Consider the following 18272-nt stretch of genomic DNA (forward strand, 5'->3'; position numbering starts at 1 on the left):
GGGTCCCGCTGGGAGCCAAGGGCCCAGCGCCCAAGGGGCCATGTCCTGCCTTCCACAGGTGACCATCTCCATGGCGAGCCCCCTCCCTTGGCAAGGCCCTGCTTAGAAGGGTCCTACAGGGCTGCGGCTGAAGCATGCTGTCAACGCTCCCATCCACAGCAGCCCTGCGCCCCATGCCTTGCGGGAAGGATGCTAGTGCCCGCAGCCAGTGAGTCACGACACGCGGCCCATGGAAAGGGCCCGATGCTTGCTCGCCACGACCTTTGGGGTTTGCCGTGCCGTCTGGGGCCCACGCCAGAGGGGATAGGGTGTCTAGCCCCTGCGAGGCACAACAGGCCCTGAGGATGCAGATGGCTATATAAGGCTGAGGCTGCAGGAGGTGGCAGGGGCTGCCAGACCCCAGGAGCAATTTGGCTGGTCTCCGTGGTGATGCAAACATTTTCCCTGCACTCCACAGCGGGACTGAATCATCTCCTCAAAACCTCAAGCCCGACAGGCACACGTAATGCCGAGACTCGAGGACGGCAGACAGAGCTAACCCAGGCACCCACTTCATGATGAAGAAATTTGGGGCCACACAGAGGAAGCTGTCCCAGGAAAACTAGTGCCAGCCCGGCCACAGACGAACTGTGGGGCCTGGGTCAGCTCCCTTCTCAGGGCCTCAGCTTCTGCATCTGTAATAGGGAAACAGTAAGCCATGACCCCCCGAGTGAAGGGCCAAAGACACCCCGAGAAATCCAGTCCGGGAGAATGGAGAGGGGCCACAGCGGGCAGCCCTGGTTCTTTGAAAAGGACAAAGCCTAGGCTTGTAGCACATTTGGGGTCACAATGACTTGGTAGATTTACTGGCAGAGAGTCACATGCTGGCCATTGCCAGAACATGACTTCTAGGAAGCCACCAGTCTTCGTACATAGCTTATCTAGATACAGCCCCTTCGGTTTCTCGATGCCTTTTGACATCTGTGACTTCCCACAGTGACCCTGGGAGGTAAGCAGTGCAGGAATCGTTAACCCCATTTCACAGCCAAGAAAACAAAGATCTGGGAAGTTCAGTGACCTCAAGGCCACACAGCCAGCTGGTAACAGAACTGGGATGAAGACCTGGCCCCTGGATTCTCAGCCCAAAGATCTCACCCTGTGTTGGGGGCCCCACCACGTCGCCATTAAGAACTCAGAATTCCTCTCTGTAAAATGGGCAGAGTTGTGAGGAGTCCATCTTGTCAGGCTGCTGGGGTGTTTTCTGGAAGACATATGAGGAGATGGTCTTGTCTGGAAGATGGTCATGGTTCTCCTAATCTAGAACCTGCTGTGCCTGATTCTCCCAGAAACACCCTGGCAAGTGTTCCTCAAAGGCACTCTTTCCGGAAAGCACTCACATTGGGCAGTGGTGTCCTGGAGGGAGCATCTTTCTGGAAGACTCGCTCACATATCAGAGTGACCTTGAAAACCAGCGCAGCCAGAAAAGCAAGCTTGGAGTACAAACCTCATTTCCTGACCTCTCTCTCTCTCTCTCTCTCTCTCTCATTCTCTCTCTCGGTTTTTGTTTTTTGTTTTTGGGGGTTTTTTTGCTGGAAAGAATGGAGCAGCCTTGACTACACAATCACTCGCAGAATTAAGTAGCCAAAAATCACATTGTCTAGACAAATAGAATTTATGGGTCCAATTAATTCCTGCTGGTCAAAAATAGACATGCTTAATAAGTGGATATATTTAGAATCTGTCATTATCTGGTTCCCGGGGGAGAAACTGCAGCTCTTATTTCACAGACTTAATTTCAAACAGAGCTCTGTTAACTCCCACTTCAGACCTCCCTCTCTTTCCTGACAGCACCCAGCGGGGGCAGGGGGGAATTTGACCACAAGAAGCCACTGACGTCCTGCGTAGCCTGAACCTCCAGGCCCATCCCCTCTCAACCATCCTTTGTGTGTGTGTCTGTGTGTGTGTGTGAGGAAGAGTGGCCCTGAGCAAACATCCATTGCCGATCTTCCTCTTTTTATTTGAGGAAGATTGTCGCTGAGCTAACATCTGTGCCAGTCTTCCTCTATTTTTTTATGTGGGATGCCACCACAGTATGTCTTGACCAGTGGCATTAGGTCCACGCCTAGGATCTGAACCAGTGAACCCCAGGCCACCAAAGCCAAGCGAGCGAACTTAACCACTCGGCCATGGGCCGGCCCCAGCCCTCTCAACTATCTTAAATCGGAAAAACAATGATTGCTTCTTCTTTGGGCTGCACTGCCAGGGCTGGGAGGCTGCTCGGCGAGCAGGACTCCAGCAAGATCTCCTCGCTCCCAATGTCTCACTCGTGCCTGTGCCCCAAGTGCCACTGCCACCTATTCTCTGCCCCTCAGGGCCTGGGATCCCTCAGGGCTGAGTGAGCTGTGGCACCCCCTGCCCTTACAGCACAGCTGTCCCTGGAGGGTTCCGTTCTCCAGTCACGAGGGCCTGAGCAGAGGCAGTTGCAGCTGAGAGCGACTGGCACCCGGAGCCTCGAGGGTTCCAGAGATGCCAGAGGTGGGCAGCACTGACTGGCAGGTGGGCACCAGAGGGACACATCGCCCACTTTCAGGGTGTCACTTCTCATCAGCACTGGGTTCCGGCTCCCTCCCCAGGCCGCTCTGGGCTGCCCTTGATGGTGCTGCCCTCTGGTGGGCTGGAGATGGGGCATGGAGGGGGCTTAGGAGCACTAGGGAGAGGGCCTGGGCCGGCCAGTCTGAGATGGGATTCTCCCTGGCTTCAAGGGAGGTGAGTCCCCAGCCCTTGCCGCCAGGGCCACGGGCTCTGCATCCCAGGCACTGCCAGGGCATTGCCGGGTCAAGAAGGAGTGGCCCTCATTTCTCTCTATGCATGCGTGTCAGCAAGATGTGTTAGTTTCCTGTGGCTGCATAGCAAATTACTGCAACGTAGTAGATGGCTTACAGAAACAGAAATTTACACCCTCAGGCTCTGGAGGCCGGATGTCCACAATCAGGGCATCCACAGGGGCTGAGCTCCCTCTAAAGGATCTGGGAGAGAATCCTTCCTGGCCTCGCCTGCTTCCTGTGGCCCCAGGCATTCTTTGGCTTGTGGCCGCATCCCTCCCAGCTCTGGCTCCGTCTTCACATAGCTTTCTCTGCTCTCTTGGTCTCTCCTTTGTGTGTTTCTTGTAAGGACACTTGTCTTGGATTTAGGGCCCACCTGGGCAGTCCAGGATGATCTCATCTCAAGATCCTTCATCACAACTGCAAAATCCCTTTTTCCCAATAAGGTCACAAAGGCCTAGGCTCAGGGCAGAAGCCCCAGCTGGGCAGCTGCCCCGGCCGCTCTTTAGCCCTGCTGGCTGCCGTGCCACTCTGAGCAAAGACTTAGTGGCTCAGGGGACAACCACAACCCTGAGCAACATGCCCTTATCTGGGTCACCAGCTGAAAGGCTGTCATATAAGGTGAGGAATGAGGCCACCTGCAGGCAGTGACAGATGGCCAAAACTCTGGCTCCAAAATCCTCCTTTCTCTGCGTGAATGACCACCATTGCCACTCTCCCTCCAGGGACAAACTCATAGTCCCTCATTAAGACCAGCTCGAGCCTCACTTCCTCCATGTTGTCTGCCCTGCCCTCTTCTCCTGAGGACTGCCTCCACCCCACTGGCTGCAGGGCACTGTGGTCTTCATCTCCGTATTGCCACATTCTGGCAACGGCCTCCATAGACCACAGGCCCTGTGACTTTACGCGGAAAGCCCAGCATCTCCCCCAGAGAGAGAAAAGCCCCTCCTCCAGGATTCCCTCCCGCCCTCCCCACCCCGTCTTCCCCTCAACACTGCCCTCCAGGTTCCAGGCTTTGCCAGGAGAGTACCTCCCTCAGCATCTTTACTTGTCTTCTCTTCCTTCCCAGGCTGGTCGTGGGCGCTCCATTGGAAACCAACGGCCACCAGAAGACAGGGGACGTATACAAGTGTCCGGTGACCCAGGGCAACTGCACCAAGCTCAACCTGGGTAACTTGGGCTGCTAGCCTCTCCACGATGAGGCCACCATTGTCCAGGGTGGGGCAGGCTCTAAAGCACATCCACGCCCGCAGTCACGCTGGCTCCTCACAGCTGTCCAGTGAGGTGACCCAGCTGGTATCGCTGCCCCATTTCGCAGATGAGAAAACTGAGGTCAGAGAGAGAAAGCGACTTGCCCATAGTCACACAGCTTGTCAGGGGCCGGCTAGGATTCAAACCCAGGCCTCCAGTGTCCCAGGCCACTGCTTTCTGACCTATCCACTGCCCCTCAACTCAAGGTTTCCTCTCCCAGCAGGAGAAAAACACTGTCTGTCTTCTTTCTGATTTTGAAATAACAACAATAGCGAAAATTCATCCATTTCATATAATGTGCACCGTGTGCCAGGCGCTGGTTTTTTAGGTATTTTGACTCATTTAATCCTCGCAACAACCATATGAGATTCAAGCACTTAACAAAGGAGGGAATGCCAGCCTGCGGAGGTGAGGGGACCTGCCGGGGTGGCCCAGCTCATAAGCAGCGAGGGGGGGATGCCAGTGCAGGCAATCCACAACCGCCCTTAACCACCACACATGCTGCCTTTCTGAAACCGGGGCTTCGTTCCTCTCTGGAGAGCCTTCAGGCCCAGGGGAGATGCCGTGAGCTGCCTCACGCCCTCCAAGCCCTCGTAAAACCTGTGTGTGTGTGCACACGCATGCATCCACGAACACACACACACTTGCGCCTGGGCCATCGCCTTGATTTCAGAAGAAGGAGAAGTTCCATTTGGGCTGAGAAGCCACACTCCCAGGCCTTGCCCTGGAGGACTGGCCGCCCCTCCCCCAGGAGGGGAGCCTCTGCCCTAGAGCAGCAGCGTGGGGCTCCCTGGGGAGGTGGGGACGGGAAGCGGGGGCCTGGTGGGGGACATGGCAGAGCTTCAAGAGATAAGATGGACGAAAAGGCCCACATCAAAGAGAATGCCCGAGGACTCAGATACCCGGGCCAGCTGTCCCGTCACGTGGTCCGGGATGCTCCCACTGTCCACAGCTGCGTCAGTGCCACGGATGGGAAGTTCAGACCTCAGCTGGGGCCCAGACTCCAGTGAGGAAACAGTCTAGGGGAGGCGGGAGCCTGGCCAGCGGCTCAAGAATCCCAGTCATCCCCACCCTGAGAATGCAGGCTTCTGAAACAGGCCAAGCTGCGTTCTCCTTCCAGCTGTACAGTTTCCTCATGGTGTGTCCATGGGGAGCTCACATCCCCTCTCTGAACCTCGGTTTGCTCATATGTAAAGAGAGGAGGTCAACTCAAGGACCTCAGGATCCATTCCAGGTCAAATATGTCCCCCAACCTGTGCTGAGCACCCAGTCTATGTCAAGCACTGTGCTAGTTACTGGGGATACAGCAGGGCTGTCTCCACGGGCTCTGCTGGGAGGGGACGGTAAGCAAGTAGACAAATTAGAAAGCAGGGATAAATGCTGTGCCATCAACCGGAGTGCTGTGATAAGAGGAGCTGAGCAGGGGTGGGGTTTCTACCTTAGCAAGGGGGTCAGGGAAGGCCTGTCTGAGCAGGTAACACTTGAGCGAAGGTTTGACAGTGAGAAGGAGTCAGGTGGGGCATTCTAAGCAGTGGGTGAGCAAGTGCAAAGGCCCTGAGGTGGGAATGAGCTTGCTCTGAGGATGGAAAGACGGGCCATGTGGCTGGGGCAGAGGGAGTGAGGCGGGTGGTGGGAGAGGTGGGCTCTGGGCTCAGGGCCTGGGCCCCTGAGAGAAGCTCCTGCTCCAGGTGGGGACACAGAGGAACTGGTCATTTCATTTCCTCTGTTGCTCTGGTTTCCAGTGTGGTCCCGATTTCCCTCCAAAGGAGAGGAGCCCCTGCCATGAAGCTGGCAGACCCTGGGAAACTGCCCTGAACCAGGCAGATACGGGAGGCCGCAGGCAGCAAAGGGAGACAGAGGAGTGCTGGGCAGGAAGCCCTGTTTTTGGGCAGTGGCGCGGCAGGAAGCCTCTCCGTCATTTTACCCCACGGTGGGAAGCTCGAGGCCGGGAAACCTGAGTCCCAGGTTTTCCAGGCTCTGAGTCACACTGAGTCAAGGATGTTCTTTCCTCTCTCCCCAGGGAAGGCTAAGTGGGTGTCAGTCATTCACACCTCAGTGTGGGAGAGTCCACCGCGGGCACTGTCTTCCCAGCACCTGGATGAAGGCAGGGTTCCACCGAGGGCAGAGGCTGCGGGAAGGGGTGTGATCTGGAAGGCAGGCCTGTGTGCAGACAGGCTTGTGCCCCTGGACCCTCACAGAGACCCGCTGAGAAAGGTGTTAGTGTTCCGGCTCTCAGAGGGGCAGACTGAACCCAGGAGAGGTTAGCCACCGACTGCCCCAAATGCAGGAAGCCAGTACGCCGCGGAGCCGGACTCGAACCTGAGTATGTCTGACTCTGTCTGACTCCAACGCAGGGGTCTTCCCTACCGTGCCCTCTGCTTCCGGGCCCGCACAGTTTCAGTGAGGACTTAGGTCACTGAGACGAGGCAGAAGGAGAGAGGCAGGGTGAGGAGCGGGATGTGCCCCCTACATCAGTGGGGGGCAGCATTCTCCAAGCCGCCGAGGGGCGGAGGTGCCCAGTCAGGGCTCGGAGCTTCCTCTCCAGATTCCTCGCTACCATCCCACTGCCGCCGCAGGCCTGCCATCAGACGGGAGAACTCAGGTGGATGTCAGACGGCCTGGGTTCCAGTCCCCCTCTGTCATTTGCCACTCACTGGTCTAGTAGGAGTCCCTGCCTCTCTCTGCCCCTCAATTTTCTCATCTGTAAAATGGAAATGGTGACTCCCGGGCCTCCCAGGACCCAGAGGGGATCCTGGGAGGACACGTGGGGATGGTACTTTTTAAATGATAAGGCACCATAAAAACACCAGGGTTATTACTTTTTTTTCTCTCTGCCTTTTGTGGACAGACAAGACAGAAAGCAATCCCAGTCACTTGCAGCACAGCCGCGAGGGGCTGGGTCTCATAAAGGAGACTCACTCCCAACTGAGGGAACCAAAGGGACAAGCAGCAAACACAGCTGCCCCCGCCCAGCCACGTCCAGTCAGGAGCCTGAAGTCCTGGTCTCTGCGGAGGCCTGTGACCCGAAGGGCAGGCCAGCTCTTCACGCTTCCCATCGCCCACCAAGCAAAATGCAGACCTTTCTTGGTCCAGGCCTCCCAGGTCTTTAGAGATCCCTCCCCTCCCCCAAGCAGAGACGTCTAGGTCCTCACACGGCAGGTCAGGACTCGTTCTTGGCTCAATCTAATGCCCAACTCGCTTCCCCTAATCTCTGCCCCACCACGTGGCCATACGGGTGCGAGCACGCACACACACGCTCGTACACACCACACACGTCTGGGGAATTCAAGCTCCCTTCCTTCCCTTCAGTGGCCTGGCGGAAGGATCTCATAAAACCTTCGCCATGTAACTCTGTTCCATAATTCTAACCTGCCAGACCCTCTCCCTAGACCGTGTTGCTATGATCCTGCCCCTCAGTACCTCTCCTGGCAGCCAACCACAGAATGGCATTCTTGGGCAAGACCTTGAAGCCTCAGGAAGTTCTCATTAAGTTGGCTATTCATTACTTGTGAGAGAGAATCAGCTGTCATGCATCAGTTTGTCAGACAAGCAGAGAGGCGGGCCCTGAGAGAGGAGGGCACGGGGCTGGCAAGTGCTGATGACAGGTTGGCTCGAAGGAAAATGTGGAGGGGACACTGCACAGAGAAGCCAGCCTAGGTGGGGGGCCCTGGTACGTGGGGGGTGGGACTCAAGGGGAATGCTGGCGTCCAGTCAGATGACTGAAGGAGGGAAAGCTCCAGACTAGGGGATGGAAGGCTCTGTTATGTGTGTACTGTGTGACTCTGGGCAAGTTGCTTGGCCTTTCTGAGACTTGGTTTCCTCATTTCACAAGGAGTTGTGAGGAAGTAACGAGACCGTGTCTGGCAAGGGCTTCGTAAACTGTGAAGGGCTGCACTAATGCACGGGTGAGGGAGGGGCCCAGAGGGCTGGGAGAATCAGGAGGACTCTGCCTGGCACCCGCCCTGCCACAGGCCCTTCTGGTAGCCGGCGGCAGCAGGCTCTGGGCCGAGGGCAGTCCGGAGGGGCTGTAGGCTGAGCTTGTCCCTCCCACCCCAGGAAGGGTTACCCTGTCCAACGTGTCTGAGCGGAAGGACAACATGCGCCTCGGCCTGAGCCTGGCCACCAACCCCAAGGACAACAGCTTCTTGGTAAGAGCCACCCCCCACCCTGTCTGAGCCTCAGCCCTTCCTGCCCCACGCACCCTCTGCTTGAGGCTGGGAGAGGCACAGGGTGACGGAGCATGTCCCTACACACACACCCACCCTCCACCCTCCACGCTGCCTGTCCACACACGCTCCAGGCAGCAGCTCCTCCGCCAGCTCCCTGTCTGTGCCCTTCTGCCTGCTGTGCCCTAAATTTTTGAGGGGAGACAGTCCAGACAGCAAGAAAGATTGAGCCGTTTGGTACGAATACCTCCAGGGTGAGGGGGGCAGACAGCATGAAAGGACCAGGAATAAATAAAGATAGCCGACAATTCGATGGGGGGCCTCGCCCTTCCTTTAGGGAGACAAATTTCTAAAGCAGAGGTCGAACCGCTGCTCCAGGTTTGATCAAAGAAAAAAGACACACCACACCCCCTGAAGAGACTTTGAAAGGAAGCCATAAATGAGTGAACACAGGTTTGCGACAACCGAGGAAAGAGTAGGGTAACGGGTCACCCGGACTGCGTGGGATTAGATGGAAGGTGTCCCAGAGGAGGTCTCTGTTTTGTTTTTAAAGAAGAGACAGGTCTTAGCAATGAAGAAAGAGGAGGGAGTATTTGGGCTGAGGTGGGAGAGACATTCATTCATTTAGACAACAATTTTTGGGAGCACTCACAATGTACTGTGCCCACTGCCGGGCACCAGGGAGTCAGGAGTCAGAGCTCCTCCCCCAGGAGCTGACATCCTGATTAGGGGAGTAACAGTAAGCGAGTGAGTGATGTCAACATGACGTCAGGACAGAAGGGCAGCAGGGGCCGAGCAGGAGCTCTCTGAACCCCGCCCAGGCTTTGCGCACAGCAGGCGAGTGAGTGCTGGTGACAGCCGGCGTGATGGATCTGCAGGGCCTGCTCCTCCCCGCCATGTGGAAGTGGCCCCCCATGAGTTTGGGGGATGCTAGGGGTTCAAAACAGGATCCTTCTGGAGCTGATAGCTCCTAGAAACAGCTGCGAGAGAGGATTTCAGAGAAAAATTACCCTAGAAAGCCTACTAAAATGCACCACTTGTTTTAAGATGGGAGGGCTGTGTTACTCTTGGCTCTTGTCCGTCAGTCCATTTCTGTCTACAGACGAGACATCTAGGGTGTGAAGCGCCAGACACCCTGGCAATGAGATGACTTGGATGCTCTGGGACTTGAGCAGAATGTAGTGGCTCTGCCAGGGAAAGTCCTGAGGTGCCTCGATGTGTGGTCAGCCCATAGCCGTCCATCCTCCCCAATCAAGGCAAACAGGACCCCTGGCCCTGTGCACACACATGCCTGTCAGGAGCCTGTTGCTACTCCCCCTTCCCTCTGAGGCTCCTTGTTGCGTTCCTACTAATTTGATTTCACCCACTTTACAAAGTGGGATGAAGGCCCAAGAGGGATGGTGTGACATACCCTCTGGGGTCTATGTGGGTAGTTTAAGTCCCTGGTTTATAAATAGCAACTTTTTTTAAACTCATTTGCTCATCCGTTTATTCATTCACTCATCAATCCATCCCCCAATAAATTATCCTTCCCTCTATTCATCCATCCATCCATCCCTTAATTCATTCACCCATTCATCAATATATCAATCCACCCCCTCATCCTCCCATCTAATCATCCATCCTTCCATCCATCCCTTCCTACCTCCATTCATCATCCATCCAGCCACCCATCCATCCATCCATCATCTTTCTATCCACCCATCCACCGATCCACCCATCATCCATCCATCTACCCATCCACCCAACCATCCATTATCCATCATTCACCTTTCCATTCTTTATTCTCCCTCTACTTCCAAAAATAATTTACTGCAGCTTCAACAAAGGACACAGATAAAATAAAATCTTTAAAATCTGAGTATAAAAAAAGACAGCTAATTAAAGAAAGGTATTGGCAATAGAATAATTATTCTTCCAAACCAAAGAAAATTACAACACAAAATTTAGTCCTGAGTTTCCTGGCAGCAGGACAAAAATGGAGACATGGAGCTGGGCTTTCATTTTTAATAACCCTGACTCTGAGAGGAACTCTTCACTCAGTCTTTAAATGAGGAGTTGATATCAATGTTTCTGGTAGCAGAGAAAGAGCAGAGGTGTTCTTTTTTCTTTCTCTAACAAGAGCCATGGCATGTTGTTGGGACCCAGTCCTAGAAATATCCCAGTAAGGACCTTCAGTGACCTGTTCAGACAGAGGGGCTATTCTAGTTACCTTGAAAGGTCCACTCCCCTGGATGAAAAGGCTTTCCCAGATCCTGTGTGGGGGGTGGGGTGGGCAGACTGAGTGAAGGAGAGTCACAACCCTAGAAGATAGGATAGAAGATGGCACCATTGAAAATAGAACAAAGGACTCTAAGATTAGTTTTTCCCCATTCCACCTGAAACCAAGGGAACTGGTACACCTTGTAGCAAAAGGGAATTCAGTTAGACTCAAAGAAGACCCTCTAAACCCTGGGTGTTTGTCTTGGGTCTTGGAGGTTGGGTCTGGACTGAAGGCTGTTGGGCCTGGACACACCCTGAGGCCCCCCACTGACTGGGGGTCTGACTGTGCTTCCTTTACAGGCCTGCAGCCCCCTCTGGTCTCACGAGTGTGGGAGCTCCTACTACACCACAGGGATGTGTTCACGAGTCAACTCCAACTTCAGGTTCTCTAAGACAGTGGCCCCAGCTCTCCAAAGTAAGTGGCTTCTAATCTGCAGACTCAGGCTGAGCGGCCAGCAGTCTGTGGGAGGCTCGGGGCTCTGATCCCCGCTGTCCTGCAGCTACAAGGCAGCACTTAGACTCTCACCCCGCCCTGCTCCAGCTCTCTGGGTAACCTGGGACCACTCGCTTCACGTCTCAGGGCCTCTGTGGCCCACCCTCCCACACGGAGTGATGGTGGAGGAGAAATGAGCTGAGGTTAGGAAGACAATCCTGGCAGACAGCGAGGCTCACTGCAAACACACCTGAGTGGGGAAGAACTTGCTGGGCCACCATGTATATCAGGCAAGCTGTGCACTGCACAGGGGACGTCGTTCGATTAGACTATGGTGTGAATGGTGCCCCCTAATGTTATGCCTTGCTGTTGTCTGTGGATAGGGGGCCAGTGAGAACAGAAATATCCCTGGTAATAGACCCATCAAACCCATGTTCCTGGACATCAGGAAGCTCTGCCCAGCTTGCCAGGAACTTCACGGAACACAAAACCTCCCACGCACTCCCCACCTGCCAAGAAAATCTGGGGAAATGATGCTGAAACCTTGTCTCCCTCGAGCCCAGGCTGCTTGGCTCCGAGCCTCACTATTTCCTCTGGGCTGAATACCATCACCCAAGCAGCTGCTGCCCGTTTGATTGAGGGTGAGAGGATTAGCACTCCAGCTAGCCCGCACCTCCCTCCAAACAGCAGGGCCCAGTCCGAGATGGAAAGATGGTACCTGAGTTGGGGGAGGAAGCATCAGTCCAGCAGGGGCTCGAAAGTGGTCCTCTTATTGCAATGAGGAGGTGTGGAGTTTATTCACACAAAATGGCAGACAGAAGGACAGTGCTGGGGCTCAGGAAGAGGCTCAAGGTGAGTCGCCCCACGCCCAGGGCTGCTCTTTCCTCTGGGCCAGGGTGTGACCCTCCCAGCCACCCAGAACCGCCTGTGGGGGAGGCTTCCTCCCCTGACTGACCAGCAGCAGTGCCCAGGAGCTTACTGGACACAGATTCCAGGGCACTCCCCGTGGAGGTTCTAATGCAACAGGTCTGGGATATGCCCCGGGGTGTCTGTGTGTGTGTGTGTGTGTGTTTCAGTGGGGTGTTCACCCATGTTTAGGAACCACAGACCTAAAGCAAAATTCTTCCCGACATGTCTTAAAAAGAAAACTTTGAAGTTGTAAGGAAGAAATCAGCAATAATAAGTGCATTCCAGTAATAAAACTGTCTTAAAAATAAAAGAAACCTGGTCCCTACCACTAGATTGGAAATTCCTCCCAATCAAGAAGTTTCTGTCTTGGTCACCCCACGTGGCGCTCCGGCATGTGGCAGGTGCTCCGTCCTCAAGTGTGGAGCTGAACCACACTGGAACAGGACAAAGCTATCAGGCACGGTCAGCCCAGACATGTCAGGGTGTCACATGCTGCACAGAGCATGCAGCGGGGATAAGACTATCTATGCAACTTCTGTGAAAGCAGAGGTGACTCTGAGCATCGAATCACCCAAACACTTCTAAATGCTGCCCCAGACGCAAGGCCTGCGATGGGCACCTGGGCTCAAAGCCACCCCCCTTCCTCTCTCTAGTGAGCATGGGCTGCAGCGTCTGCACCTTCCCGATGCAGGACTTCCTGGAACAGATCACACACAACAGGCTCCGGCCTTATTGCTGCAAAGTAGATTTTCTAGCAGTGCGAAAATCCTCTAGTAAACATAAGCAGATGCCCAAACTTTCAATATAATGTAATATAATATAAATCATAGCATATTTCAAAGTAACCCCAACTGTTCACAAACAGAAATAAATTACTTAGATTTTAAAAGAAGTTTCTTACATTTCTTATAGTACCGATGTTTCATTGGTTTTTTCTGAAAAAATTTCTCTGAAAAATTGATTTTTATTATGCGTTTTAATTACATATTAATGTTATAAGAATATAGAGAAAGCTTTATGTTCAGAGCAGAAATAAAAGCATGAGAGCTCGACCTGAGTCTGTCATTGCCGCATTGACAAAGTGGTTTGCTTAAAAAAGTAAAAATAGGATCAGCTAAGATTTCTGGAGCACTGGCTTGGTGCTCCGCCCTGTGGAAGCATCACCCCATTGATTCCTCCTGACAACCCTCTGCTATCATTATGCCTGTTCTAGAGAAGAGAAAACTGGGGCTGAGAGGTCCAGTGACTTGCCCAAGGTCAAAGCCAGGAGTCAAACATCATGACTCCAGGCTCCATATTCCTAGCCGTTACACCATACTGCCCCCTTAAAAAGTGAAACCCCTCCATTTGGGCTGAAAGTCGTTAAGTCCAGCCTGCCCGTTTCAGTAAAACAAATTATAAAGAGATGCCAATGTGAGCAGTGTTGGCTGCCTCAGAGACACTGACCAGCTGCCCGTGGTCAGTCCGTGATGAGAGCCGAGCGGGTCAGGCTTCATCTCAGCTTTGTTTGCATGGCCAGCACAGAGAGGTGGAGCAGAGCCAGGAATTCTTGGGCTCGTCATTCACGTTGCCCAAATAAATGTCCAGCCCAAGGATGGCTCCCCAGCCCAGGGAAGTACACACATGTAATTATATACATATAACAGAGTCCTTCTATTGTCCTTTGGACAATGAACCGGAGAATCAGAGACTTGCAGACACTGGGCCCTGGGGTAGCTGTGACCATGTCCCCACTTCCCAGGGTGCCAGACCTACATGGACATCGTCATTGTTCTGGATGGTTCCAACAGCATCTACCCCTGGGTAGAGGTTCAGCACTTCCTCATCAACATCCTGAAAAAGTTTTACATCGGCCCTGGGCAGATCCAGGTGAGCATCTCTGGGACTCTTTCCTCCTCCAAGCATGGCCCCCCTAACCCATGGTAGATACTGCCCTGGGATGTGGGGGAGCATCTTTGCATGCACTAAGAAAGTGTAGGTGGAAGGGCCAGCACCAGGGCTCTGTAGCCCAGGACACTCATCTCTGCTGGGCACATGGAGGGACAATTTGGGGGATGCCTCACCTCGAGGGTCAAACATTGTCTTCTGGGATAGATGCTACCTATTAAGAGAAAGTTTGACCAACTAGAGAGTGAGAAGGAAGGCAGGAAAGATTGAGTAGGTGCTAGAATCCTGCTGAGCGGGACACAGGGGAAAATTAGACACACTGATCTTGGAGAGAAGACTGGGAAGAGGGTCGTAGCCGCCAGCACATATTTGAAACGCTGCCTGGCTGGAGAGCAGGTAGATTTATTCCCTGTTGTTTTGGCAGGCCAAATGAGGACCAATGATTAGAAGTTACAAGGTGGCAGATTGTAAATCAATCTGAGCAATTATTTTGTAACAATTAGGGCTGGTAAAAAGGGAGTGGGCTTTCGTGAAGCGGTGGACTTCCCCAGCCTTGGAAGACCATCTTTTAAGGTATTGTGGGTGAAAGTCCAGCATTAGAAAGGCACCAAATAACCTCTGTGGGCCCATCCAACAGTCGCATTTTATCATTCTAGTTCTACTGTAGGTCTTTAAGGTTTTTTGTTTCTTTCAAGGCTATTAACATTGTCGATATTTTATCAGCCTTGGGGATAAAAGAACCTCTTCTCTTCCAAGTTTTAAGGAACCTCAGTTCCAGAGTTTGGTGAACAATGTCATGCCCCTCCCCCAAGCCATTCCTAATATTTTAGACTTCAATTCTATGCTCAGCTTTTGTCTTTTTAAGTAACAAACATAATCTCTCGGGCCTTTCTTTAAATCACAGTCTCCTGTCTTGATAAGTGCCTCCCACGCGTCTCACCAAGCCGTCCATTGTTCCCAGAGCTTTCAGAACCTGCTGCCCTCAGCCTAGTTGCTCTCCCTCGGGAGGTCCTGAGCCTTCCTCGCTCCTGAACTGTCCTAGACAGTGATGCCTCAGGGAGCCTGGCCACCGCAGGTCTCAGTGTCGGGGGTCGAGATGTTCTGTCGCCTTCTCCTCTAACTTGCAGGTTGGAGTTGTTCAGTACGGAGAAGACGTGGTACATGAATTTCACCTCAATGACTACAGGTCCGTAAAAGATGTAGTGGAAGCGGCCAGCCACATTGAGCAGAGAGGAGGAACAGAGACCCGCACAGCATTCGGCATCGAATTTGCTCGGTAAAAAAAAAATTAAATTTTCTAAATCTGATACCGTTCTAGATATATATTGCCGTGTAACAAACCCCCACCAAATTTAGTACCTTGAGACAATAATTTACTAATGCCTGAAAGTTCTGAGAATTGGTTGGGCTCAGCTGGTCAGTTCTCTCTTGGGTTCTCTCATGTGGCTGAAATCTGGTGTCGGCTAGGGCTGTTGTCATCTGAGGATCTGACTGGACTGGACATCCAAAATGACACACTCATGTGGCCAGCAATTGATGCTGGTTGTTGACTGACAGCTCACCTGGGGCTGACCACAGGTGGCCATGTGGCTTGGTTTTCTCACGTCATGGCAGCTGGACTCTGAGAGCGAGCTTTCCAAGAGACCCACGCGGGAACTCCAAGACTGCCTATGACCTAGCCCCAAAAGTCCCAGAAAAAACTTCTACCATATTGTATTGATCGAACAAGTCACTATGGCCAGCCCAGATTCAAGGGGAAGAGAATCTGATTCTGCCTCTAGATGGAGGAACGGCAATGTCACATTGCGGAAGAGCATTTGGGATGGGAGATATCATTACAGCCAACTTGGGAAAATACATCCTGCCACAGAGACCCTATAAAAAGTGTAGGTTCTTTGATGGCAGAATCTTCCTGTGGAGAGTTGTCATCAATGAAGTGTGAAGAACACAGTTAAATCTAATCTCTGAGATCATAGAGTAATGAGGCTGGTTCCTTAAAAGTCACCCCAAAACTCACTCATGATGACAGTGAATGCTGTCTCTAGTCGTTGTCCACACAGACAGCTACGTGCTTATTCCAGTAATGTGGCCACTGCTCAGAATGCTGTGTTCATCCCCTCTGAAATCAGTGAGTGACTTTATTTTTTTATTTTTCTCCCCAAAGCCCCAGTGCATGGTTGTGTATCTTAGTTGTAAGTTATTCTAGCTCTCCTATGTGGGACGCCTCCGCAGCATGGCTTGATGAGTGGTGTGTAGGTCTGCACCCAGGATCCGAACCAGTGAACCCCGGACCACCAAAGCAGAGCATGCAAACTTAACCACTCTGCCACGGGGCCAGCCCCTCAGTGAGCACTTTTTTGCTGAGGCCTGAACTCCTGTGATGACTACATCCAGGGCATTTAGATTTTAGATGTATAAATTTTACACCTGTGAATATGAGTTCCGTTGTGTTCATTGAGACCACAGTCCCATTACCTTATAATCCCACCTCACACGGGGTTAGTCAATGTGTTTAACAGGATTCCACAGTGTAAGAGCGATTTAGTAGTAACATGACTTTACGTGGTGAAAAGATTGTTTTTTCCCATCTCACAGCTCTTTCTAAGTTACTGCTCCACTAACCTATTCTGTTTGCTGATAAAACCTCCTCACGCCTTTTTCCTAAATGAGCCTTCCTCCTTGTAAGGATGGCTCTTACTCATCCTCACGAGAAACAGGCCACTTTGCTGTTTTGTCATCATTGGGGTGAGCCCCTGAGCCCCCCTGCAGGCCCTCGTGAAATGGCTGGGGCAACAGCGGGAAGCTAGTGCCCACTGAGCTATCAATTCCTCAGTGGGGAGCCAACTGACTCAGCAGGGCTCATTCCGCAGCCCACCCACCCCAGGTCAGTTACAAGTGTGTGACTCCCCAGGCAGTGTGAACATCCGGGCCTCACGGGCAGCACTGGGGTGTGCATCTGCACCTCAAGTGAAGTTGAAACCTCTCTTCCCGGCCTGCCACGCTTGGGTCCCAAATTACAACCGGTGCTCTTTAAGGTGAAAGCTTTTCTCCCCTCACTAAGCTATTCGTAATGCTTTTTTTTCTGTGCACCTACTAAAGTAACAAAGATCCAGGCCATGGATTTGACGGGTTACAAAGACAGTAACCTGTGCCCCCACCCCATAGGGGAGCTCTGATAAGCATCAGCCTAATTCAGTAAGGATGAGAGAGAGAAGGCTCCAAGGGAGGGGCCGGGGAGGACTGCCAAGACAGGTGGCATTTGACCTGTCCTGCGAAGACCCCAGGAGTCCAGCAGGGAGAGGCAGAGAGAAGACATTCACAGAAGACCTTCTGCCCTGGTAAGGGCCAAGGAAGGGGGACGTCGAGGGACATTTACATTCATGCTCTGGCCGTGGCCTGGGGTTCGTGTTAGGGTTAGTGTGCCAGGCAGCTGCAAAGATGGCTTGGATCCAGACTATGAGGCTGATAATGTTGTAGCTAAGACAAGCGTGAGTGGCCACTGAAGGTTCTTGGGGATGAGAGTGTTATCACGAGATGTGCACATGAAGCCATGTATGGCTTGGGGGGTTGGGGGGTGCAGGGACAATGGTGTGATTCATCTTAGTTTACTCAACACTTTTTATTGAACACCTACTACGTGCCTCACACATGAACAAAACAGATAAATGTCCTGCCCTCAATGGCTGACAACCTAGAGGGTGAGGCAGACAATAAGCAAATAAACAACATAGATGCTAGAAGGAGATAAAAAGCTATGGCGGGAGCCAGCCCGGTGGCGTAGTGGTTAAGTTCACGCATTCCGCTTCAGTGGCCCAGGGTTTTCAGGTTTGGATCCTTGGCATGGTTCTACACACCACTCATCAAACCATGCTGAGGTGGTGTTCCACATACAAAATAGAGGAAGATTGGCACAGATGTTAGCTCAGGGCAACTCCTCCTCAGCAAAAAAAAAAAAAAAAAAAAGCTATGGGGTGAAAATTGAGCATAGTAAAGGCACTCAAGTGGATTGAAGAGGGCAGGTATTTCCTCAGTATTAGAGTGGTCAGGGAAGTTTGCACCGAGAGCTTGCGTTTGAGTGGAGTGTTGAAGGAGGTGAGGAATTTGGCCAAGCAGGTCCTGCCTTCCAGGGAGGGGCACAGCTCATATGAAGGCCCTAAGACAGGAGCGTGCCTGGTGGTTCCAGGATCAGTGAGGAATCCGGAGAAGTTTGGTGTGCGTGGAGGGGAGTGAGCAGGAGGAGGGGCGCAGAGGGATAACGGGGCCACGTCACAAAGGGTCTGGTGGGCCATTGTCAGGACCTGAGAGAAATGGGAGCCAGTGCAGGTTTTGAGCAGCAAGAAGCCATGATGTGACCTAACTTCTCACAGGATCACTCTGGCTTCCACGTTCACAGAAGCTGCTGTGAGTTTAACGCTCTCACTGCTCTCAAGGAACTTACAATCTGTTTACGTAGGAACACATCCAAGTCTTTCACGCAATACGAAATCAGACTTCAAATCTAATGATTCATGCCAGTGTTTACCCCGCTGCAGATTCGTGCAGATATTCACACTATTCCACTAT

General features: G+C 52.7%; 1 protein-coding gene across 1 annotated transcript in view; it reads left to right on the forward strand.

Moving 5' to 3' along the window:
• The window catches only part of ITGA11 (integrin subunit alpha 11), a 116997-nt gene that overhangs the window by 49737 nt on the left and 48988 nt on the right, over positions 1-18272 (forward strand). Inside the window, exons 3-7 of the mRNA XM_070499218.1 lie at positions 3871-3971; positions 8109-8200; positions 10781-10895; positions 13564-13691; positions 14837-14985. Of these exons, the coding sequence (XP_070355319.1) occupies positions 3871-3971; positions 8109-8200; positions 10781-10895; positions 13564-13691; positions 14837-14985 (585 nt within the window). The remainder of the gene's footprint in view (positions 1-3870; positions 3972-8108; positions 8201-10780; positions 10896-13563; positions 13692-14836; positions 14986-18272) is intronic.

Source organism: Equus asinus, chromosome 2 (genome assembly GCF_041296235.1).
Source record: "Equus asinus isolate D_3611 breed Donkey chromosome 2, EquAss-T2T_v2, whole genome shotgun sequence".
In the NCBI taxonomy this organism is placed as follows: Eukaryota; Metazoa; Chordata; class Mammalia; order Perissodactyla; family Equidae; genus Equus; species Equus asinus.